The sequence below is a fragment of the Pelecanus crispus genome, chromosome 3 (assembly GCF_030463565.1).
Source record: "Pelecanus crispus isolate bPelCri1 chromosome 3, bPelCri1.pri, whole genome shotgun sequence".
NCBI lineage: Eukaryota > Metazoa > Chordata > Aves > Pelecaniformes > Pelecanidae > Pelecanus > Pelecanus crispus.
Window position 1 is genome coordinate 102,350,861 of NC_134645.1, and position 25,259 is coordinate 102,376,119.

Below are 25,259 nucleotides of genomic sequence, written 5' to 3' on the forward strand. Positions count from 1 at the left end.
AGTCTTCCAGAAGTTCAAGTCTCCAAATCTATTCTCATCCATATTGTCAAATATGTAATCAGTTTAAGATACTTTACTGTGTTTCCCTTGATATAAACTGGGAGCTGAAGCAATCATGCTATCAATTAGGGCTTAAGTCAGTCTTCCCAATGATTAGCAGAGGTATTAGTATGAATTTTGCATTCATGTTTTCTACTGTGCTCCTTTAGTGCCACCTGGTGACTAGGTTGGAAGAAAAAAAAAGTATGATTGCATTTCTCACCTGGAGAAGTAGGTGTGATAATTTAAGCTAAAACATTTGCTTGAGCAAGATTATACCAGGTAATATTTGATTTAGAAGTGCCTCAATCTTAGCTAGTTTAAGAGGATTTCTTTCAATATCATTTCTAGGCCTAAATTAATCCAGTACTTAATATCGACAATTGTGTCATAGCTATGTGTGTGTTAGGTAAACATTGCACTTTGTTAGAAATGCACGTAATTAATCAAGATGTAACTAGTAATGGTGTTAATCACTGTATATAACTTCTGTTTTGCATCCGTTGAGGTCCATGAGTCTTTTGTAAAGAAACAGCCCCTGTAGTAAATCCTTTGTTAATTCTTGTTCTTAACAAGCTTATATAAAATCCACAGCAGCTATGAAAAAATCATGTTATTCTAAGCCAAGCACAGAAAAGAAGGCAGAACCTCTTCTTATTCCAAATCTTTGGAAACAAATATTCAACTACATCAGGCCTGTACCTTAGCATCTACAGGAACAGGTTGGGCTCCACATGGCTCCAGACCTATATAGATTATTGTGCATAACATTCCCATACGTCCTCCCTACACACCTGTTTCCCATACCTACTCCCCACACCCCCAATTCTCTACCGCTCTGTGAATCCTTTCTATATCATTATGAGTGTGATGTGCATGAATCACAATTTTGGTGCCTGACAAAATAATCCTACAATAGGAATCATATTGCATTCTCCCCTGTCACTGTCTCTGGAGGGAAAAATACACTGGCTTTGAGTGCAACTGAAATATGCCACTGAGATGTGAGGCAGATGGACTGAAATGCCTTCAGCATCTAAAAGAGTGAAAAAGCACAACTGAACTAAAAATACTTCAAAATTTAAAGATGGCAGTGATTAGCCACTTTCATCTCAGGTGTTCTTAATGTGAGGTCAGTATCTCATAATATGAGGTTAATTAGAAAAATAAAGAAAAAATGTCAGGAGAATAAATCATCAGTTCCATTTTATCTTTTCTAATGTGGATAATTGATTTCAATCTTCTGTGAGATGTGTGCAACAATACAACTGCATTTCTCCAGTTGCAAGTTTAAGACAGATTTAATCTTAGATTATAAGAAATATATCATCAAATTATAAAGCTACATGAAGTGGTATTTTAGTTCAGGTTATTTCTGCTTAGAATATTTCAAGCGCGTTCTTTTTTCCGTCATTGTTTTTAAAAACTGGTATAATTATGTCTTGCATATTTCCATATTGTATCACTTTGTGGTTTTAAATACTATAATAAAGACAGAGACAGCATTTCTGTTTTAATTGCCATTTTTCATTATTTTCATAATTTTCCCAGAAAACTGTCTTTTGGGCTCTAATTTTCCATGCTCTGTCTCTTTCTAAAAGCTATTCTAAGCATATTTGAGTAATCTAGCAAATTCAAAGAGTCCTAATTTTGTGGTAATGTAAGCATGAAATATATTCATTTTGTTCACATTTCAAATGACAGTTTTTCCTTTCTATGACATAAGACATAAAGAAATTTAAAGTATTACTTGCTTGGAAATGCTTGCAGAGAAATGAGCAAATGCTGAAAAAAATAGTGGTAGCATTCCTAATGTCTGCTCCAGAATACAGGGCAGTAAGTTGCTGCTTATAGCCTGTGTTTTTTCTCACAACTCAGACACTGATCTACTGGCTGACATCAAATCAGTTCTTTTCTTTGAGATTTCATTGCTGAATCTTAAAAAAAAAAAAAAAAAAAAAAAATTATGTCCTTTGTGAAGTTGAGACCTAATGATCAAAATCACTGTATAATAACTGCTGTTTATAGATACTGGGTTTTATTCTTTGGAATTTATTCTTTCTTTTTTCAGACACATTTCTTTAAAGGTAGAATGGATCACCAGGTATGCCTGCATAGGGATGACTGTATTATTATCTATCTGAATTTAGGATACTTGGGCTTGTCCACGTAAAGATATCACACTAAAGACCATGTCGGCATCGAGTAATCTTTAAGGCTTATTTTAATTGCACCTATTTTCAATCTTCCACCTTTTTTCCCCCCTAGCAAAGAATCAAAACAAGAGAAATTATGTATACAAAACAGTGAGAATGTGTGAATACTAGACATTTGCAATGAAAGTTTGCAATGCTGAATTTGGCTTGGAATGCTAATTGCTTGGAGATGATCAAACTGACATAGACCGTATTGTTCTTTTCTTTTCCATTAGATGAACATTCTTCTTTATTAACTTTGCCACATCACTTAAACTTTTGTCTTTGTGGGCTAGACTATTATAATATGTGATATAAGGGGTTAAACCTTGAATTGATTTAGAAACTGCAGCAGATGTGGACTTCAGAAGCCTTCCTGAAAAGCAGGGACAAGGCCAGGCAGAGGGTAAGCTTTGGCATGAGTATGTTAGGTCTATGCTACAATATGCACTCAGAGTAGAAAGCACCAAGGAAAGGTTATGAGTTGGTTTTCCCCAAGAGAATCCCAAACAAGCTGATTTTCTTTACCAGAGAAAGTTATCTTTATACACTGTGATTTACCTGGACAATTCCCAGCAGCTGAAATATGAGTAGGAATAATAAATAAAATTCAAAGTATATTTTACATATCAAGAACTGGTTGGAAATCACAGTAGGTGGAAGTACTTTCTCCAAAATTGTCCTTATTCCAAGTATCTAAAAAGGAGTTCACAAAACTATTTGTCAATATACCCATTACTTATTAAGAAGGAACTTCTGTTTACTCAATTCACATTTTATAATGAAATTGTGAAAATTAGCTGATCTTCAGAACAGCAGACATTGCTTCTGGCTCCCTACATTCAAAATCAAAATGTTATGCTAACTTTAGACTACATAAAAAGAAACATAACTTAAAGTATACTTAAAAACAACATGAATTTTTTTAACGTAAAATAAGAAAGAAAAATTAATATTTTTCAAACCCATTTGAATAGTCTAGGAGTCTAGATCACCTTTCAAAAGGTAATAATAGAAGATGCCATTCAAATATCTCAATCTTTTAAAAAATTTTAAAATGTTCCTTGTTCAAAAATAGGAAAAGTGTTGCATACTGTCGTGGTTTAGCCCGAGCCAGCAACTAAGCACCACGCAGCCGCTCGCTCACTCTCCCTACCCCGATGGGATGGGGGAGAGAATTGGAGGAGTAAGAGTGAGAAACACTCCTGGGTTGAGATAAGAACAGTTTAATAATTGAAATAAAGTAAAATAGTAATGCTAATAGTAACAGTATAATAATGATAATAATAATAATGATACACGAAGCAAGTGATGCACAATGCAATTGCTCACCACCCGCCGACCGATACCCAGACAGTTCCCGAGCAGCGATCGCTGCTCCCCGGCCACCCCCCCCAGTTTATATACTGAGCATGACGTCATATGGTATGGAATAGCCCTTTGGTCAGTTTGGATCAACTATTCTGGCTGTGCCCCCTCCCAGTTTCTTGTGCGCCTGGCAGAGCATGGGAAGCTGAAAAAGTCCTTGACTAGCATAAGCAGTACTCAGCAACAACTAAAAACATTAGCGTGTTATCAACATTCTTCTCCTACTAAATCCAAAACACAGCACTATGCCTGCTGCTAGGAAGAAAATTAACTCTATCCCAGCCGAAACCAGGACACATACTTACAAAGGTGAAATAATTTAGCATATTTCAACCCCATGCAGCAGAGCACAGTGAAAAGTCAATGAGTTAGTATTGACTGAATTAGCTCTCAAACCAGAAGCAATATAACCATTGGAAAGGTAGGATTTATTAATACGGGTGCATCACCTGCTGATATGGATATACTGCCTATGAGGCTTGAGTTAGTAGATGCACTCTTTTTTTGCTGCTCACTCAGAAATCTCTGCGCTGCAGTGAATGTTATAAATATTCATTAGGGGCCTAATACTATATCCATTTATGTCAATACAATGTTGCCAGTAACTTCAGAGGTGAAAACTGAGACTCTAAATTTCATACTGAATCTACAGACAGGAGGATAAAATAGTAAGACTGTCGACACAGGAGTAGGAAAGCAAAGCTCAAGGCATAACATGGGGTAAATTGTATCATGGCAGCTGCACACAACCAGCGAGGTGGTGGTATATGAAAAGGTAGGCAGGCGTTTGAGAGCATGGTAGGTCTTGATGTGGTTTATCCAGGAGTAAATTTGTCCTTGGCAGTGCTGAGGTCATTTCTAATATTAGTAATATATGCTTCTAGTGTTCAGGACATAATGGGCTTTAAAATATGTTAACTCTTTCATATGTCTATGGCCTAACATAAAAATTCATCTATCCCAACAAGAAATAGATTATGAGACTCCTGTCATTGTCCTTTAGCATTAGTTCAGCTAAAAAAAATGGAAAATTTGGCAGTGCATATAAATGTATAATTATTTTAGAACCTTTTGTAAAATCTGTTATGTAACGTTTGTGAAATATTACACAAAACTCTAACATTGTTCTTGTTAAAGGCGATACTCGGGAAGCCTAATTATATGGATTTGACTGCACAGAGTTTCATGTGCAGAGTGCATGTTGTCAGTAAACCTTAACATGCTTCCCAAAAAGAGGCCCATCACATTCTCTTTTAAAGCATGTGAGAATTGAAACTGTGGCGAAGTGGAACTGGGAAGCACTTCTACAGAAATAGCAGAGCTCAGGCTTAAAGAATCTATCGACTACTATTCTCCTATTCTGCCATTGCTGCAATAATGTTTATGCAAATTTCCCTTCTAAATACAAAACCGGTATATTTGAAAATCATCTTGTTGGATTGAATTTTTATTGCTGATAATATTAATAGTATTTCAACAGGTCTCATCATAGAAAAAACCTGAAGAATTCTCAGTGTTTTATTGAATGTTCGCTAGTATTTACTTTACAAATTCCCTTAACCTTATACTCTTCTTTATCTCTGAAGCTCAGTACCAGAGTTTACATTAACAGCACGCTTCCCAAGTAGCGATAACTATATCACAGTGTAATCTTGCTGCTCAGAGGTATGCAGCCTTTCATTTCTTATTCCATTTCTGTTTCCCCTGTAGGGCAGGAAAAGGAAATTTCCACCTAGGGAGTTCAGCATCATTCAACATTGATGTTACTTGTCCAACAATCTTCTATACTAGGGAGACCATATGTCAGCCACAGTTAGCACTTACAATTTATCAATACCCACTTACACATGTAAAGATCTCTTTCTTCTTTGTCTCTGTATACATTTCAAACACTAGAGTCAAGAACAGTAGGAAAGCAAATAGAAGAGGGACATTAGTAGAAGAAACTTACATCTTTTGTCTCCTGGGCAGTCCAAGCAGCCATGAAACTGGAATTATTAGTGTCCAAAGCTTGTCATCCTTTATGGAAACAGAAGCATCTTTTTCACCTTGTCTTTGCTGTGTGAGGTTTGAATACTCTGCTGTCAACAGCATAAACAGTAATGAGATCTTCTGTTTCCTTCCAGCTATATGTTGCCTGTGAGCAGTCCTGAAGGTTACTGTATGATTGAAATGGCTGCAGATGGAAATCCTCCTGTACAACACAGACTTTCTCTGTCATATCAAGCATCTCAGGTGAGTCTGCAAAACATCAGAAAAAAATTATTTGCTTTGAACATTTCATCAGCATATGCACTTTAGTTATTCTCAAAGGAGAACAGGCATTCTAACTTTTTCTAAAGGAGGAAATGTCATTCCTCCTCAGATATTATTTGTACTTAATTTCTCTTTAATATGTCTTTCACATCAAGCATCCATAGTATTTCCATTAATTTCTTCAGTTTACATGACTCTGAAACTTCTGTTTCAACTGCCTGAAGTCCATGAAAAAGACACTAATACTGCAAGAGGAAAAATAATGTGTTAGCAATGTCATTTAACTATGCCATGGTGTTATTAGAAACAATTCAGATATTGTTAAGCAGCAATTCTGGTTACTTTTTATTTGCAAACCACACTGTGTAGTGGAGGGCAGTTGTGGATCATCAATGACTTAACCTCGTGTCCGTATTGTTGCTAGCGCTTCATTTCTGAATAGTATTGTAAATATGACTGTCTCCGTATTGAAAATGGTACCAGAAGACTCATTCTAAATAGGCAATAGGCCAGCTTTCCCAAATCTTGAGTTTTTCTGTTATTCTTTGTCTCCATGTTATTGCCTCTATTTGTTATGCATTATCTCATCACAAGATTATGTCTGCATGATACATTTTAAATGTTTTTAGAGTTGAGAATTTGAACTGTGATCGACAGCTCACTTTATAAGTTTGTTCACCAGAAGGCAGGACAGTTAGCTGTAGAGATGCTAACTATGATGTGCATATCACAGTATGCAGTGCCAGTTAGTAATAGAATTTCTTCCCTGTTTCTTCTCTGAGTCAGTATCTAGGTGTTTGTTCAGTCTGATATAAAGAATTAACTTGTATTAGATATTGCTATTAGCCTGATCAGTTGTCTATTCATAGCTTCCAGATGATCAACCTGACGTTCTGCTGCAGAAGGTTCTTTTGTCTCTCCCTTTATGTCTCGGGTTCCTAACTCTGGCAGAATGTAAAGCTAACACTATTGGCAGCTTCTGCATAAAGAGTCCAGGGAGACAACTTACCCATCAGTACCTAATTAGAGAAGCCAGCAATACCTTACTCATAGAAAAACTTACAGGTAGTCACCTTTGATGTCATGCAACAAGATCATACATCAGAATATTTCTGCCCCTAATCAGGAAATTTCTTTGGTTCCTAAGAAAGTCCACAACTCATCTCTGTTTCTTTTTTGGGGGGTCCATGGTTAAGTTTCAGTTCATATTGTGAGTGGGTTTTTGAAGTGAATGTTCTGGTCATCCCCGCTTACCACACAGGTTCATGTTGCAGAGCAATCCTGGAGCATGCCAGCTGAATTTTTTTAGGATAAAACACTACAAAAGATGCTCTCTGAGTGCACTTAATGTGCTGTAACCACTAATGGGTATATCATGACACCAAATTATACTTAATCCAGAATAACCCCTTGCATGATATGTAGTATTAATGTCATATCCTCATGACTATTACACTTTACAGATCTGCTCCTAATCTCCCAGAGCCCCTGTTTTCTTTACAAAGTGTTCAAGCAAAGAAAGAAAAAAAAGCAATTTCTTATCTCTAGGAGGACTAATGAATTTCTTCCTGTTACTGGCCAGGCTAATCCTTCTCACCACTCAGGCTCCAAGTAAAGAAGGACATTTTCAAATTAGTATTTGAAAAGTTAAGCACAAGTATTGCAGAAGGTAATATAATGTTATTTTAACATTTTATTAAGCTTGTTATGTTATTAGCAAGACTTACAGGAATTCTTCCTGTGTGCTTCCTTAAAATATATTCTGGTTAAGTTAGTTAAATTCAGAACAGGACCTTTACAGAAAGAAATGTGTATTATGGTGTACTAGCATGTGTTTGAACATCTAACATATTACGATAAAATCCGTTGATGCGAGAAACTGAGCAGAGCCAACTGAAGTTGTTCTGTGGTACACTGGATCTTCCCCCAAGGCCAGTACTTGTGTAAAATAAGCCCAATAATAAAAAGATTGTGTTGCAAGAGGAGTGTTAAAAACAATTCCTTAATCATAGACACTTTACATTACAATGCAATGCTTTGCTTAATTCTTGTAACAGGTTCACAAGCAGAGAGAAGATGTCTGTCTGCAAACAGTACTTACAAATCTTGTCCGTAGCTACACTGGTTTATAGGTTTGTTTGAAAGGGGATAAAGTCAAGTGATATGAAATGAATTCGACAAGTGCTGAGCCAATGTCTTTACATTCCTTCCACATGAAAAATCTGATTTAATTTTATCCATGCTGTAAAAGAAGTAGGGTTTTTTTTCTTTCCATTTTAAATGAAAGACATTGTAAGTAGAGGAATATCTGGAGGTATTCATGTTCATTGTATCTCCAAATTTCACTTGAAATTGTCAGCAACGGAGCTGCAGGACTGGTAAAAGCAAGACAGGAAACAGCAAAGCAAAATCATCTGGATGTGTGAATTCCAGATAAGTCAATGTCATGTTTTTCTTCTGTTCCTAGTTCTTTACAGTTGATGTCTGAATATGATAGTGAAGGGCCCCTTCACTATAAATTACCTCCTCACATAAATTATCTCTGTCTTACACATGCTGTGATATATTTTTTATTCCATTGGTTTATTCCTACTTGACTTGAATTGGCTACGTTTCACCTACTTTCTAGATTGATGGCATTGTACAGGTAAATGCATCACAGTGTGATACACTTATGAAAAACTGATGATTTTTTCAATTCTTGGTGTCAGGCTTTTAGCAAAGGAATTTAGGAATGGTTAAACCCCATGTCAGAACTCCAGAGAGTCAGGCATCAGCTTGAGAACTGGAATACACAGTGCTAAATGAGTCACAGATCCTTTATATGTGATGGTCAAGGGTTTGACTCCTAGGTCAGGTAGCACAGGAAATACCATACTGAGCACTAATATGATATGGTCAGTCCCAGTATGAAATAGTTGTGGGTGTTTCTTTGGCACCTTTAGAAAGAAGTTCTAGTCATTTGTGGCTCTAGAATTTACTACCTAAAACTTTCCCTTTTCCCCAGGGCTTCAGTATAGCAGTCTGTTTTCTGTTACTCATCCAAAAAAAGTAAAATCTTGTTTCTGTATTCCCCTTATCTTGGGGTCCTGTAGGTCCCAGATCCTAAAGAAAAGCTTTATCTTCAAGTCTACAGCTTCTCTTGTATTCCTGCACCAACCCTCAACCATGAATATAGTATATTATATAGCAGTATATAGTATAGAAATGAGGGAAGCAACGAGAAAACCTTATCATGATCATTGTGGTTAAGGCTGGGAATTCCAGTTTGTGTCTCATGGGATGTATGCTGTCTTACATATTTGAAGATATGCAAACAGATTAAACCACTCTCTTTGTATGATTTTTTTTTAAAAAAAAAAAAAAAAAAAAAGAGAACCACATTTAAAAAAGAATCCCTTCAGCAAGTATCATAGTTTTTGGCCAGCTTCAAGTAATGGCTATTTCCTCTATCTCTAATTATTATTCATTCATTGCTTACAGTAACATCCCGATAAAATTCTTTACTGATGATTCTCTTCTTGATTCTGCAGATCACCTTTGGATCAATCTTCCTTGGAAATGTTCCTGTTCATGAAGAGGTTCATCGATGTGCTGGGCAGATACATGGTTATAAAGGATGCATTAGAGATTTTCAGGTTAACAACAAAGAGTTGTTCATCATAGATGAGGCTCTTGGAGGGAGGAATGTTGAGAACTGCAATGTTCAGATATGTGATTATCATCCATGTCGCAATGGTGGGACCTGTACTAGGTAAGAGTTACCTCTGTAATCATTTTATCATCTATTTACACTCTGTGGCTGGTAGGTTCATCCTTAATGAGAAATTACTACAATTTTCTGTGTAATGAAGTAATCACCAATCTTTTGTCCTGATAATATTAAATAGAAAATGTGAAATCTTCATGCTTAACCAGAGAGATTTTATACCTTATCTGTTTACACACAAAGAGATATAAAATATAATTACATTGCCCACACTGCATAAATATTGGGTTGCTGCCAGAATTCCTTTGCGATCAACTAGATCAGTTCCCCTACAAGACTCAGTGACTAAATCAGACTCTTTGTTTAGAGAGTTTGGGCAGAAAACACATAAGGTCTCATTCTTCTGTCTAGCAACTCTTTATCTTACTGGGCCTTGTACCCTCACCCACCTACATGGTGTGGTCCTGGGTACACAGCACAGGCCTTCATCGTCATGCTATGAAACCATAACAATTAAGTCAGCACCTTCGGCATGTGTGAAGATGTATTGTCAAAGAACCTTTGAAAGTTTAAGTGCATCATGGTGAAAGAGGAAATGGGGTTCAAATGAGACATGGGCTAAAAGCACAGAGGATGATGGTTCAGTTGAATGATGGTTCAACTGGAGCACAGTAACTGTTTAAGCCATAACAACTTGATCATTGTCTAAGGCACTCAGTATTTAGGAACCACATTTCTGTTTAAAATGGATAGAACTTGTGAAGTAGCTACCATGCCTATTTTAAAAATTTTACTTCAGCTTCAAGACAAATGCTGAACAGAACATAGTCTAAAGTTCTTTTAAGGATCTGGACTACTATGAGTTTCTTACGTTGAGAAGACCTTGAATCAAAGTTTTGTGGTGCTTCTCTGCCTCCCTTGATTGATGTGAGCTCACAAAGAACACCAAACAGATTTTTCATTTCTAAGCCTTGTTTGACCAGAGCACAAATGCGAACAAGGCAACTTTATGAAAACATACACAATTTGCCTACCAAACTGGTGAAACTGAGTGTGTACTTGGGAGTAATGAGTCTATTTTTCCTCTGTTGATCCTTGCTATATCTCTGTCATTCTACTGATTGGCCTGTCATCTACCACTATGGAATACTGTTTCATTTAAAGTTTGGGTCCTGAATAATTCATGACTATTGGATTTGTTTCCTGCCTTTCTGCTTTCCAACTGCTGGCCTCAGCCCTTTTCAGAAATGCTTTCGTTCTGAAATGGGCCACTGCTCTTCTGTCCAGAGGAGTCATGGAAGAATGTGCATGTGCAAACCAGGGATAAGCAGCTCTATAGAAGCATGATTTTCATTATTTTCTACAGCAGTCAACTGATTTTCAGGGATCACCTCCAAGCCCAAGAATGATCCATTCCAATGAGCAGGAAATCAAGTGGCAGGAAGCCTGTGTGGATGAACAAAACTCAATCAATAGGAAGCATACAAGAGGTAGCAGCATAGCCAGGTGACCTGGAAGGAATATAGAGAAAATATCCAAATATGCAGATATGGGGTTAGGAAAGCCAAAGTCCATCTGGAGATTAATCTGGCAGGGGACAAGCAGGGCAAAACCAAATGCTTCTACAAGTACATCAGCAGCAAAAGGAAGACTTGAGAAAATGTGGGCCTGCTGCTCAATGGGGCAGGTGTTCTGGTGACAAAGGATCCAGAAGAGACTGAGATACTCAGTGCCTTCTTTGCCTCAGTCTTTATTGATAAGACTGACCTTCAGGAATCCTATTCCTCCCAGACCTGTGGTAGAAAGTCTTGAGCAAGGAAGACTTACCCTTGGTGGAGGAGGATCAGATGAAGGAACATTTAAACCAACTGGACGTGTATAAGTCCATGGGACCTGATGGGATTCACACATGAGTGCTGAGGGAGCTATCTGATGTCATAGCAAGATCAATCCTGATAACCTCTGAAAGATCAAGGTCATTGGGAGAGGTTCCTGAGGACTAGAAGTGATTACCCATCACTGTATAACATGTAATCAACCAAATCACTTCTGCTTTGCTGGGAAGTGTGACAGATCTAAAAGATTCACTTCTTGGTTAGTTCTCTACCCATCTGCACCAATTTCTTTGTAGAGGACGTAAACAGGGTGGCAAGTTGGGATGTAAATTTGCCTGTGCTAGCAGCCATTTTTAAGGAGTATTGGCAGGCATTTTACACAGACTCTGCCTGACAGAATGCCAGGGTCAGAAACCCCTTTGGGGAATGCTTCAGTTTGCCATATACCAATTCCATTTTCCACAGGTTTGAGCAGATTGAGGAGATATGGGAAAACAATGACTTGTATACCTCTTGATCAGATTTGGCAGGTCTGGCTCCACAACCTCTTTCATCTGGACCTGAACACTCCACAAAGTTTGTTCCTCTGAATCTGTTGTCTTAAGACCTCAGTCCAGTGCTTCAGTGGGTGAAGCATCTCCTGAAAGGAATGATGAAAGATTCTGTGGTATAGACTGTTCCTGCACTTCTTTCCCGGCAGTGCATGCCAATACTCAGAATCTGTTCAGTAAATGGACCAATTTTAAGTGTGTTGGGCTTATTGTCACCTTCTTCCTTCAGTGCTTTGATTACAAACATCCTTTGGTACCTCTTGTAGCTGAAAGATAGGAGTTTCTCCCCTCGCTCTACTTTAATTTAATTGCTTTATCCTAGCAACTATTTTATTAATTACTTGGTCATCAACCTGTCACATCAACTTGGTTCACACCATGTCATGTGTGGAGCAGGAGAACTGAAAAACCAGAGGTGGACATGTAGTGTATAGTGCATGTAGAAAAATTTCCAGGCTTCAGTCCCAGTGTTCAAGTGGTGAATGTGGATTATACAATGGCATTATCTTCAGATAATGAGTTTATATTCATGATACTGCAGCCAATGAGAGCCATAAATAACCTATAGCATTAAAAATATTCCCATCTACACCATTAATTGTCCATTTGTGTATTTATTACTGTAAAAAAACTTAGTTGTATTTAAAAAAACCAATCAGATGAAACAAGCAACAATTTGTCGATTCATATAAAGCTATTATTGACTTGCTTAAGATTTTTGCCAGTTGTTTCAATTATGCTATTTAGTGGCAAAAAAAAACGTTTTTCATTGCATGTTATTCTTCAGGTGCTTGGCAACTAATTAGAACTTTTGCTTCTGAAAGGCCACGAAGTATTACATAGTGAATGTGTCAGCCATGCTTATAATGAACACTGGAGCTTGTTGACACGTAGTAGTGGGCATAGACAGGTGTGTTTCATAAGAAATATTTTTCCAGTTGTTCTTAAAAGAAAGTTACTTGCCTTTTCTCATAATCAGAGTATGAAAATACTATTGTAGTGTTCGTCCTATTAATTACAATAATTATGCAGAAGAAATTTATTTGACAGAAAAAAATGTTTTCTTTGTATTTTTGGTTGCAGGAGACAGGGATTATTATGTGCCTAGTTTTCAGATAAAAAATTTCAGGATGCAGCAGGGGCCAGCAGTTCCCTGTGGTCTGGTCATTAGTTGCATCAGGTGCTCCCCAGGGGTCCATCAGGACAGGACCTGACAGCCAGGGCCTGTCCCACCACCCCAGCCAGGAGCAGGGCAACCAGAGGGCACCAGGGCAGTCCCAGCCCTGTGCGTCGGATACATTCCTGGGGATAGCAACGGGCTGAGGCCAGGCTGGGACATCGGTCCACTGGTGGGGGATCAGAATCAAGCCCAGTGAGGGGAACCAGTGTCAGACACAGCCTCAAGATGGCCAGGCAGGGCCATGGTGATGGGGATGGGCTGCACAATCACCATTTTGCTGTGAAAATACTGAATGTATCATATTATGGAATTGGAAATCTCTGGTTATCTTCATTTTTTTATAGTCAAGATCTGCTCCACTTTCATTAAAGAAGCCCCCCATTATCTAGGTTCCATTTATATTTTGACTAAAAAAATCTGTCTGTGTATAGGTGTCATGGTCGAACCCCAGCTGGCAACTAAGTACCACACAGCTGCTTGCTCACTCCACCCTGGTGGGATGGGGGAGACAATCAGAAGGGTAAAAGTGAGAAACTTGTGGGTTGAGACAAAGACAGTTTAATAGGTAAAACAAAAGCCATGCACAAGCAAAGCAAAACAAGGAATTCATTCAATACTTGCCATTGGCAGGCAGGTGTTCAGCCATCTCCAGAAAAGCAGGACTCCATCACATGTAACGGTTACTTGGGAAGACAAAAGCCATAACTCCAAACATCCACCCTCTTCCTTCTTCTTCCCCCAGCTTTTTATTGCTGAGCATGAATTCATGTGGTAGGAATATCGCTTTGGTCACTTGGGGTCAGCTGTCCCAGCTGTGTCACCTCCCAACTTCTTGTGCACCCCCAGCTGGTGGGGTGGTGAAACAGAAAAGGCCTTGACTCTGTGTAAGCACTGCTCAGCAATAACAAAAACATCTCCCTATTATCAACACTGTTTTCAGTACAAATCCAAAACATAGTCCCATACTAGCTACTATGAAGAAAATTAACTCTATCCCAGCCAAGACCAGAACAATAGAATGAAAGCCATTCTGTTTCAAGAGTATTTAAACATATGCTGTATCAGATAGGTGGTTCAGTACAAATCCAATTTTCTAATTCTTTACATAACCATTATTTTATTAGTTTTAAAAACAAAGTACTCTCCTATGTAAATGCTCTATTGCTTTTAGAATCACTTTTGCAAGTTCACTAGCTCTTTTACTGCACTTTAAATCCATGCTAATGTAGAATTCCAGAGAGTGGTTAATTTCAGAGTAAAAACACTAACAACTATTCAGTAAAGTAGGGTTTGAGTGTCGTATAGTTCTATGACTAATTTTGTGGATTCAAAGCTTATTGGATTTGAAAGTATGTGTTTAAAAAGGGCATGGAAAGATTAACCTAGGAAGCTCTTAATATTCTATGTGGCCCCCTGATCATATGAGCCAGATGTTGCAAACCAAGCTTAGTGTTAATTAAGAAGACACATCTGTGTGTGGGAAATAAACTCATAAAATGACTTCATCAATGATTTGACAATTATGTCAGCCACTACACTAGTAGTAGTTGATTAATACATTTGTTTTAAATTGTAAAAAGTCTCAAGAAAATGTAAACACAGACAAGCTTAGCTTTTATAGTGCAGAGTACAATCTCAAAGTTAATTGCTCCCACAAACAATCATGTTTCCAGCGTCTCAAACTATTCTCACAGTGATTGTTCTTACTGTTGTTGTTCCCCATGCATTGGTGCAGCAGATGGGTCCATTAATGTTAATCAATTAACCAAGACTGAAAAATCAAACTCAATTAGCAATAAATTTCAATAGAGAGACATTTATCTTCAGATTTCAACCACCATGAATTCTGTGTTCATGAATTCCTTGTACACAAGGAATGTAATTTTTCAATTTTTATCCCCTGATAATGTAAGAAATACCTTCCTAGATATGTAGGTCTCATTTGGAAAGTAAGTTTTCAGCTATAAATAGGAAAAGCCATATTTTAAATCATATTTCAGAAACTGTCTGTTTCCTGCATGCTGGGACATCATGCAATTCTTCTTAAACCTTAAAGAACTGATCACCAAATGGAAAATTCTAGCCAAACTGTTTCCTAAAGTTCATCTGGTAAGGTTTTGAATGTCTTTTTTTTGAAGTTATAAAATGACTTCTAGGTTAGCTTTCTTGTAAGTTAAAGAAAACTTTATAGTTGAACTTGGTTAAGTGATAGAATTCTATATGTCGCAGATACTGAGGAGACCAGGTGAAGTGACTTAACGAATTTTGTGGTCTCTTTTTAGTATATATCCTCAGTGTTAATTAAAATAAGCAATAGAAAAAGTCATTACAAATATGACCGATTTTAGAAAAAAAGAAGGAGCTCAAACTGTAGACTTTGCAGAAACTAAAATGTTCTTTTCAACTTTTTTTTTTACATCTCATTTTCTATTTCAGAGGCTAGTCATGGTGAACCTTTCCCAGATCATATGCCAGAAATACTTCTTGTGCTTCCTTGTGCCCATAAGCCAAAAATGCATGTTATGTCAGGTTTTCGCTGAAGGTATTCATCTAAGGATAGGCTTTTATGCCCTTATTAATGCTTTTCTCACATTCTAGCACAGAGCTGCAGTTTGCTTCCAGGTCACAAAACCTGATTTGTGTGTTTGTTGAACTAAAGATAAAATTGTTACACGAGAATGAGTAAGTGCCCATTTTCAAACCAAGGATCACTGAAGCACCTCCCAAAACTGCTAACAGCATTGCAGGCCAAATTTTTAGAATTGCTTGTGGATGTCCTAACACTGCTTTAGACGTAGGTGTTTCTGGGGTAGGAAAAGAACTAGATAGTCAGAAATAGCAGAATTGATCATATATCAAGGATCTTTTTATAGATCTGTTTTATAGACTAAGAGACTTAGGTCAACACATTATCTAGAACCTCTGTTTGCTGGGTTTTTTACATATCTAAATCCTAGTTAACTTCACTAAGATCCATATTAAGTCCAGAACTAACGTTTTAAGTTCCTCTGTATTCAAGTCTTGCAGAAAGATAAACCAAACAAAGGGATTAAATTTCATTTTAGTTGATTTGCAAAGGAAGATTTCCAGATGGGAGTTGTGTATTTTCACATCTTTTCAGAATTTGTGCCATATACACTTATGTAATACTGATTTGTATGAAGAAGATAACCTGCTTCCTTTTGAAGGGCTGTCAATACTAAAGATGCTTACATGTTTTGCAACTCTGGAAACTGCTGGTATTTTTATTCTGAATCATGCTTACAGACACCATTATTTAGGAAGACTAGTTTGAGGGCTTTAATTTTTTGAATCCACTACTTTTAATGAGATTAGGTAGGTAGTATAGCTGGAGTTTGGTACTTATGAAAGAGATTCACATTTGGAAATCCATTGTTTTTTTCTAATGCCTACTTCAGATTGGGCTTTGGTGAAGAATTAATTTAAATTTATTTCCAAACTGTTTTCTTTTTCTGAGAGATTGTTCATTGTTTCAGGTTCCACATGATCTTAGGAAAAAATAATGCCATTCTTACTAAGAAAAATGTTTCACATCATTTCTGAGGAGTATGAAAGATAATGCCATTGAAATTCTCAGAATGACCAAAATCCTGTTGGACATGAATTTGTTACAACATATTTTCACAGGAAAGTCAAGTAAGCAAAAGAGAAAATTTCATCTCCAATTTTCCTAACACTGGGTATTAGCAGAGAATTCATTCACCCAGGCTGATCTTTCTGGTAAAAAGACTTGCATTTGGCATAAGCCCCGTATAAAAATTCTGCACACTTTTCTGAACTAAATCTGCATTTCTTCCACCTTAGTTTTACTTAAAGTGCAAACACAAACCTGAAATTTTAATCCCAGTTTATTGCCCTTGAAGTTTAGATAGTAAATTGCGCTAATCCGCAGTTGTGTTATGATATCTATTTCAAGACTGAATTAGTTGAACTAGGTGTGTCTCACTCTTGCATCAGAAACAGATTCCCATTTTATCATACTTTATTTCTTAGGCATTATATTCCTCAGATTATAGTAGAATGGAGAGGACATTTGACAAAGAAATCAAAGCTGTCTTCCATTAAGCTGGCAGTGTTAAGAGCTGATGTTTTAGATTTCAGACACAACATCTGTAAACCCCCAGGAAACTGTGCAATGATAATGTATGAGGAAATAGCAAAATACAGTCTCATAAATATTATTGGATATACTAGTACTCAACTGTTGTTCTTTTTAATTAAGCATTTAAAATATGCAACTTCCTTATTAATGATTAAAATGTGGTACACTCTTCAGAATTTATTTTCTTCACAACATCATTTTATCATAGAAATATTGTTAAAATAAATTCTGGCAATTGAAAAATAATCCAAGCAAACAAGTTAGAAAAAGTGATGTTCAAAGAGTAAGCCTTTCTCTGTTTTTAATTTAGGCAGCATAGTGGTGGTTCTATTAAAAATGTCTGTGGAAAAATCAATTTTTTATGTTCTCAGATGTGCAGATTTAGTATTCAATTAGTGTGAAAAGTAACACACTGAAAACAGACCATGCAGGAAAATCAAGGATCCAAATATAAATAGGACTTCAAATTCCTGACTGTTTAGAAAATGTGCAAGCTGTTCACAAAATTTGTTATGTGTGATGTTTATACATCATCTCAATTCAATTGTACTTAAATCAGAGAAGCTGCCATGGTGTAGTGGGTTGACCTTGGCTGAACACCAGGTGCCACTAAGCCGTTCCATCACCCCCCTCCTCAGCAGGAAGGGGCGGGAGGAAGAAAATGAGGTGGAAAAAACCCCTCATGGGTCAAGATAAAGGCAGTTTAATAAAAGCAAAAGCAAAGGCTGAGTGCAGAAGCAAAAGGAAAACAAAGATTTTATTCTCTACTTCCCATCAGCAGGCGATGTCAAGCCCCTTCCCAGTAAGCAGGGCTTCAGTACGCGTAGTGGTTGCTCCAGAAGACAAACGTCATAAATAACAAATGCCCCCCACTTTCTCTTAGCTTTTATTGTTGAGCAGATGTCATATCTTATGGAATATCCCTTTGGTCATCTAGGTCAGCTGTCCTGGTTATGTCCCCTCCCAAGATCTTGCCCACCCCCAGCCTACTAGTGAGGGGAGAAAATGCTGGAGAGACAGCCTTGACACTGTGCGAGCACTGCTCAGCAGTAGCCAAAACATTGGTGTGTTATCAACGCCTTTCTAGCTACCAATACCAAGCACAGCACCATGAGGGCTGCTAAGGGGAAAATTAACTCCATCTCAGCCAGATCCAATACATATGGCTAAAATTTCAGTGTGGATATTGAAATAGCAGGAAGTGCTATTTTAGTACCAGTCATCTTAGAATGTTTGACTCGATTCCCAGAAATATTATTTTCAACTAAATCAGCATTTCTGATAGCTTTGATTCCAGAAGGGCTACCTTATTTGGACTAGCTTTAAAACACAACATGTCAACAAAATTAATTGAATACTATCTTTTTCCAAGGCCAGTAAGATGTTTAAGTGTGTATAGAATTATTCAAAACACTGTTCATACGTGTTTGTCGAACTGGAGAAGTAGTGCACGGGTTCTTAAGAATTTCACTCTGCTATAAATCCTGACAAATAGTATAGCTGGTACTGTTTGTTGTAAGTTGTATCATACGTGGTATGTGTATGAAAAATGATGAATGTGCCATATTCTTTGTACTAATGGTTTTCTGAAGTTCCACAGAGATAATCCTTTCAGTGAAATGTGTAAGTTTTCTGTAAGGACCCATTATATGCTCTATCTGTTTACTCTAAGTTATCACAATAAAATTACAAGACTAGTACCGCAGAAGATGAATAATGCACCCTTTGTAATATATGTTAGAACATTTATTCTTTTGCTGCTAACCTAACATATATACCTACCTACTAGTGATAGATTTCCACACTTCAAGCAACGAAAATTACATAAGGGAGAAAAAAATTATAAGATTTCAGTCCTGACTAGCATGGTTGACTGGAGATTGAATGGGTGAGAACACCATTGTTCTGAATCCCTGTTTTGGGGACCTTATCATTGAAAGGAAGAGTGAAGTTTATCTGAGGTCACATAACAGAACAGATTTTGATTATGGTTTAGAGAAACCGTCTTCACCTTTGGTATCTTGTTGAATTCGAGAACATGCTCAATATTCAAATGGAATTTGGGAAGTCTGGTTATGAGGTATCATCTTGATACAGAAGGTTACTGTGTCACCAAATTTGTTTTTGCTACTTTATTTCTTTCTCAGTAACAGCATTTATTTAAGTTTGCTTTTTAGAAAGATAGGAAACAGGATTTTTTTTACCAGTAGCCCTTGGTTTTTGCATTTAGTAAAAACAGCCAACTTTGTGATCATGTGTACAGATAAATACAAAGAGTGGTACCCACACAGTCATGGAAATTTCATGCTGTGTGTGCATGTATATAATGCATTTAGATTAGGCTTCTTTTAGCTAGCCAAACCTAGCTAAAAGATAGCTTTTAGGGAGGAGAAAGACAGAAATAGACGAGACATTCTACCTGTACCCAGAGTATCCACAGGTGTCTAGCTGACTATTCAAAGGCAAAGGTAACCTCACTAGTCCCTCACTTTCTTCTCACTGCCTGTTGTCATGGGTCAATACATGTGGTGTTTGTACAGTCTTCCCCACAACTGGCTGCAGTATTTCAGATTAAATATCAGTCTCGCATGTTGTGTGGATGTTTTTTGTTTTTTTTTTAACTAGGGAAGACCTATTGAAGTTGTGTATTACTTTCAAGTGAAGGGGGGCATAGAAGATCAATATGTTATTCATAAAGAATCCAGAGATTTAAAAATTATCTGGTGTCCTGCTAGAGAATTTGTGCATCCTTCTTCAAAAAAGACTGTCTGGGACAAAAATATGTATGAAACAACTGCTCTCGAAGACTGATTCTCTGTAACCTATAGTATCTTAGGAAATATGAAGGTAAAAGGACCATAGAACCACAAAAATCCATTTGTCGTTCGCCAGGACCTTCCTTGGGTTACCTCAAATCATAGTAGAGGTCAGCACAAGGCCTAATATGGGTCCATTGGCATCTTCCATAATCCATGGAGCCATCTAGCATTGCTGTAGACTAATTGTGGAACAATAACAATCATTTCACAACAGCACCTTGAAAGTTAATGTCATTATTTTCAATAGTAGCTATCTGTTGTCTATCTTGTTTATCTATTATTCAGTATCAGTACTATTCAATTACCTATCTAGAATACTGTATTACTAAATAAAAAGTTCTGCACAGCTTTAAAAGGCTTAATGTTTCCCTTAGGGACATACTACGCTTTTTAATAGTTGTGTTTGTATTATTACCGGGCTTATTAGTTATACCCAGCTCTTTGTGTGCTTGTAATTGTGGTGCTGGTATTGTTTCTTCTCTGCTTCAAAATCAGATAGTGTTTAGGAGTTATGAGTTAGAGGATCAGGGGAGTCAAGGCATGATTTTTATTGCTGCACAAGGCATGACAGTTCAGTAAGGGGTGCTGTGTTCTCTTGTATTCAGGTCACCTTCTCAGTATGCCCATCAATTTAGCCTTATTACGTGCTTTGGAAAATTCGTCTGGCTTGGAGGTCAGCATGTGCACTAGATTTCTTCTGACATCGTGTCACTAAGGAGTTATACAGATAGCTAAGAAAACATTTCGTTGCTCTGAAGAGAAACTGCATAGAAGACTGACAATGCTGGGTCTTCTTATCATCTTCTAATGCGGTTGTGACATTTGAAGTGGCCATATGAAATAGTTATTTGAGTTTTTGGACCTCCTACTCATTTCTGTACCTGGACCACTTCAATATATATTAACATATGAAGAACTTTAATGGATACTTTACTTTGGTGTGTACATAAAATACAGAAGTGCTAGCAATTTTTCACACTCATGTCCAAATAGTAATATAAATTATATCAAGTTCTGAAAAAGTCCCGTGAGAGGGAGCACCTCAGGAATCCCCCAAGGTGAAATGTCCCAGACAGAAAACAGTTGCTCAGCATCAGGAGTGTTGTTTTAAACAGTTATTGAAACTGCCAGTTATAAGGGCTCCTCTGTGCAGCACTGTTATTTACATTAGAGATCTCTCTCTACATTCCCCTGCAAATTTTCTCAAGATTACAGAGGGGTATGTAAGCCTTCAGTTCCAGAAGCTCTGGTCATGACATCTCTTTTCTGTTTCCAAACAGTCTTTGAAGTTTCTAATAGGATGTGGAGTTTTATAACTTAGTTACCATCTCATCATCTTTGCTGCAATCATCAGGAATTAGTGAAGTGTGAGTTAAATATCTGTGTGGAAACACAGACACAAACACGTGTGTATCTATATGCATTCAAACAATTCAATTATATGGTGACTATAGTTGTGCTGTATGTATTGTTCCTTTGTTCATAATCGCCTTCTCTTCGTTACACTATGGAGTTTTATAATACATTGTTGGTGAGGGTGCTAAGGGAAATTGGGTTTATTTTGTATCTCCACCCATTTGTAAAGATGAAGACACCAAGAAAATAGGTAAAATCCCTAACAAACACATAACTGGAGTACATTGGGAGTGAATACTATTAATGAAATATAAATGAACAGCATTTGTTCAAGATGCATGACTGATGTCCTGTAAATAACCATTTTTTTCTATTTTACTTGATGACAGTCTTAACCCTGCAACTATTCACAGCTTTAATTTAATTTATTTTCTTCAGAATTATTCAGATCAGGGGTCTGGAAAAGCCAAAGAAAAGTCACTGTAAAATACACAGAAATATGCTAGAAAAATAGGTATGGCATCAGTAACAGAGATGTTCAACCTAAAAAAATTCTTCTTAGCAACAAGGGGTTTTGACTTATAAACAGTTAGCATTTTGAACACAAATCTTCAAGTAAAACATGGAGACTGCTACTATCTGTAGGCTGAAGAATATCCAGGAATTCTTCTTTTTTGTAGTAGGATATAATATGATAGTATAGCATCATTATATTTCAGTTGTCGGACTCACCCAATTGTTCATCCACTTTTCCATTCTGTAAACCATTTTCAGAAACAGTGCAGTATATTTCTAGGCTGGAAACCAAGAACGGCAGTTCATTAACCCAGATTTAAGCTCTTTCCTGGATACCTTCAGGGATTAATTATGGACTTCACACCTTACCAAAATATTCAGAAATTGATTTAAATCCCAAAATTCAAGCTAAGCTTGTTTTCATCATGTTATAATTAATGTAATCCAGATTTTTTTCTTGGCATTCATTAGTATTCATGATATTGTTACAGAGTCACTACTGGGATAAATATACTAATGTAATGGAGAGAATAAATTATTTAGAAAAATCTAGGGTAAATTGGTCTGAAAACCATTTGGAGTTAAGAACCATTAACAAATAAATTGTATATTGTAAAGGTGGCTAGCTTTTTTAACCTTTTTTTAGCTTTCCGCCAAGCAGATTTCATGAAGTTAAGCTGAAAATTTGCCAAAGGGTTGGAATCTCCCCTTCTGCTCCCCCAGACACACAGTCCATAAGGTGCTTTTACTCCAAATTATATGATACACTTATAGCTGATAATTTTATGAAATTTCTTTTCTCTCAATTCATGCCTGATACAACCTTATTCTCCTTTTATCCAAAAGACAGTATCCTAAAAAAATGTTCCTGGTGACTAATATCAAACCTGTCAGTTAGGCAGAAGGTCGGAATGACATCCCCCAGCCTCAAGACTACATGGAAACAGGGTTACGTTCCATTTCCTTTTCCTGGTGCTTTCTCTCTGTTTCTGTCAGTATGATTCTTATACCTTCACCTTCCCCAGGGTGAAATTTGCCTACTTAAGATTCACTTAAACCTTGGAAGCAGAGTTGAAGTGGGACACAGGCTTTGCACTGCCCCTTGGAAAACAGCTCCTTGATTTGTCACTGTTGCAGGGACAATGGAGCAAGAATGAAATGTATAAACATGCATCTGGTTTCACAGTAAGTTAAATGTAGCCACTCACATTTTAAAAACTGATGCAGTCTTTGAGTATTCTTACTATTTTCCTTGCTTTGAAAAACCGTGAGGTAGACAAAATATTTGTTTTCCTCTTGGCAGATACCTATTTAATTGTTAGGCATTGAAATTCTTTGAGTAGACAAACAGAAGATGTTTTTAACATTGAAATCTAGCTTTAGTATATATGCTTAAACTGCAATGAAAAAGACAAAGCAATCAGGAGATTATTTTATTTGCTTTACAAGTGTTGAGACTGAGCATCCAGATTTATAATGTGATAGTTATGCCAGCTCAAGATTCAAGGCTAAATTATAAAGTCGGGTTTCAGCCTCAGCAAATGCTCTCTGGGTCCTGCTGTGTTTCGCTTAATAGCAAGGACAAGTGGATTCCATCTGTAGGAGAGCATGTTTTGCATATGAACTACTGCAAGGCAAGAGCCAATACTGAGATGAAGCAGGATTCATATCAGGACACTCTTTTTATTTATGGACAGTTGCTTGTTTGTTTTCAAGCCAGTCTTTAAAGCTGGGCTGATGATTTAGGAGCAGATGTGGGGTTATAATACTTAGTTTTAAAATAAGAGGATGTTTGTCCTGTATTTGATGGTAAAATGCTGTGATTTAATATAAGCAAGATGGCACTCACAGATATGAACTAATCTTGCTAGGCGCAGAATGTGTACAAAATGGTAATTGGAAAGAACATCTTTTTTTCCTGCCTAGAACTAATGTAGTTAAAACCTCAGATTTGATCCATTTTTAATGGATGAATATTTTTGTAGTAGAAAAACCAGTTGTGCATTATTATATAAGAATATGCATAGCTAAATTGGTATGTATGGATATATAATGATTTTGTTTATCAGTACAGTTTTGTCCATATTTTGGGGTGGGGTTTTTTCAGTATGAATCGGGCAGCTTCTAACTCCTGGATGTTTAAATTTGCAACCATTTTCTATAGGCTAGTCTTGAAAATATGCATTTTTAGTAACTTTGTCGATATATGTGTATTTCTCAAGTCCTTGATACAGATCGCCTATGTATTCTATCATCTTACACTAAGAAGCTAGGCATATGTATGATTAACTTTCACAGACAAGAACGCTGCAACCTTAGCTACAAACCCAAAATACCCAGAGCATCCTGAGTTTACCCACCACAGATTACTCCAATTTACAAAAAAAAAAAAAAGGAGACAAAATAAGAACAGTTGTTTTTATGTCAAATTTCATCTTTTTACTCTGCAGATGTTTAATTATACACTGTCCAAGAGCCCATTTCTCAAAAAAAAAAAAAAAAAAAAAAAAGAAAAAACCCAAACAGGTAAAGAAAAATACTTGACTTGTACAATTTATTAAAAAAATAGAGATCATAATTTAAGTAAATGTGTGCTTCAGAAACTCCTTTTCGCTGCCAGGAAAGCCTGGGATTCTTGGCTGGGAAAAATCTGTATTATCCGTATTTTTTTCTGCTGCATCTAAGTGAAACTGTTCTGTGTGTCTGGAGTGGTTTTAATCTTCTGCTAGGTTCTGAAATGGAAGAGCTGTGGGTTACTGCCACCTACAGCTGGAAAGCCACCCACTCCCAACTAGAGAAATGGACCTTGCATGAAAGCCCCTCTGGACAAAATGAAGTAGATCTTAGAGGTGAGCTAAAGGAGGACTTTGCAGAGCTGGTAGTAATTGGGTTTTGCCAGCTTTTTATGACATTTAAATAAAACTAGGGCTACAGAGAAAGTAAATCCCCCAGCAGCATATTCAAGCAATTTTCTTCTCATAAAAGCACCTTCCTACTGGCAGTAGCTTGGCAGAAGTGTTGCAGAGTTTAAATTTCATAGAGAGGAGAAAAAAACCTCAGCTTCTGACAATCCTTATGTCAGCTAACAGTTCAAATGCTCTGAGATTTACCAGAAAGAAAAAAAAAAAAAAGAAAAGAAGATTACTGTGTTGGGGTCTATTTAGTCATTGTGGTTTTGTGTATTGCAACTATTTTAAGACACTTAGAATGTTCTTTGTCTCCTATAAACTCAGTCCCTCCTCCCCACTGCATTTTTATCTCTGCAGTTTTTTCTTTTTTTTTTTTTTAAAAAGAAGAAAAAAAGCACACACT

At 36.9% G+C, this 25,259-nt stretch overlaps 1 protein-coding gene across 1 annotated transcript in view; it reads left to right on the forward strand.

Annotated features, from left to right (window-relative positions):
* LOC104027713 (protein eyes shut homolog) overlaps positions 1 to 25,259 on the forward strand; it is a 961,671-nt gene that overhangs the window by 839,268 nt on the left and 97,144 nt on the right. Inside the window, exons 39-40 of the mRNA XM_075707654.1 lie at positions 5,729 to 5,837; positions 9,392 to 9,612. Coding sequence (XP_075563769.1) covers positions 5,729 to 5,837; positions 9,392 to 9,612 — 330 coding nt within the window. The remainder of the gene's footprint in view (positions 1 to 5,728; positions 5,838 to 9,391; positions 9,613 to 25,259) is intronic.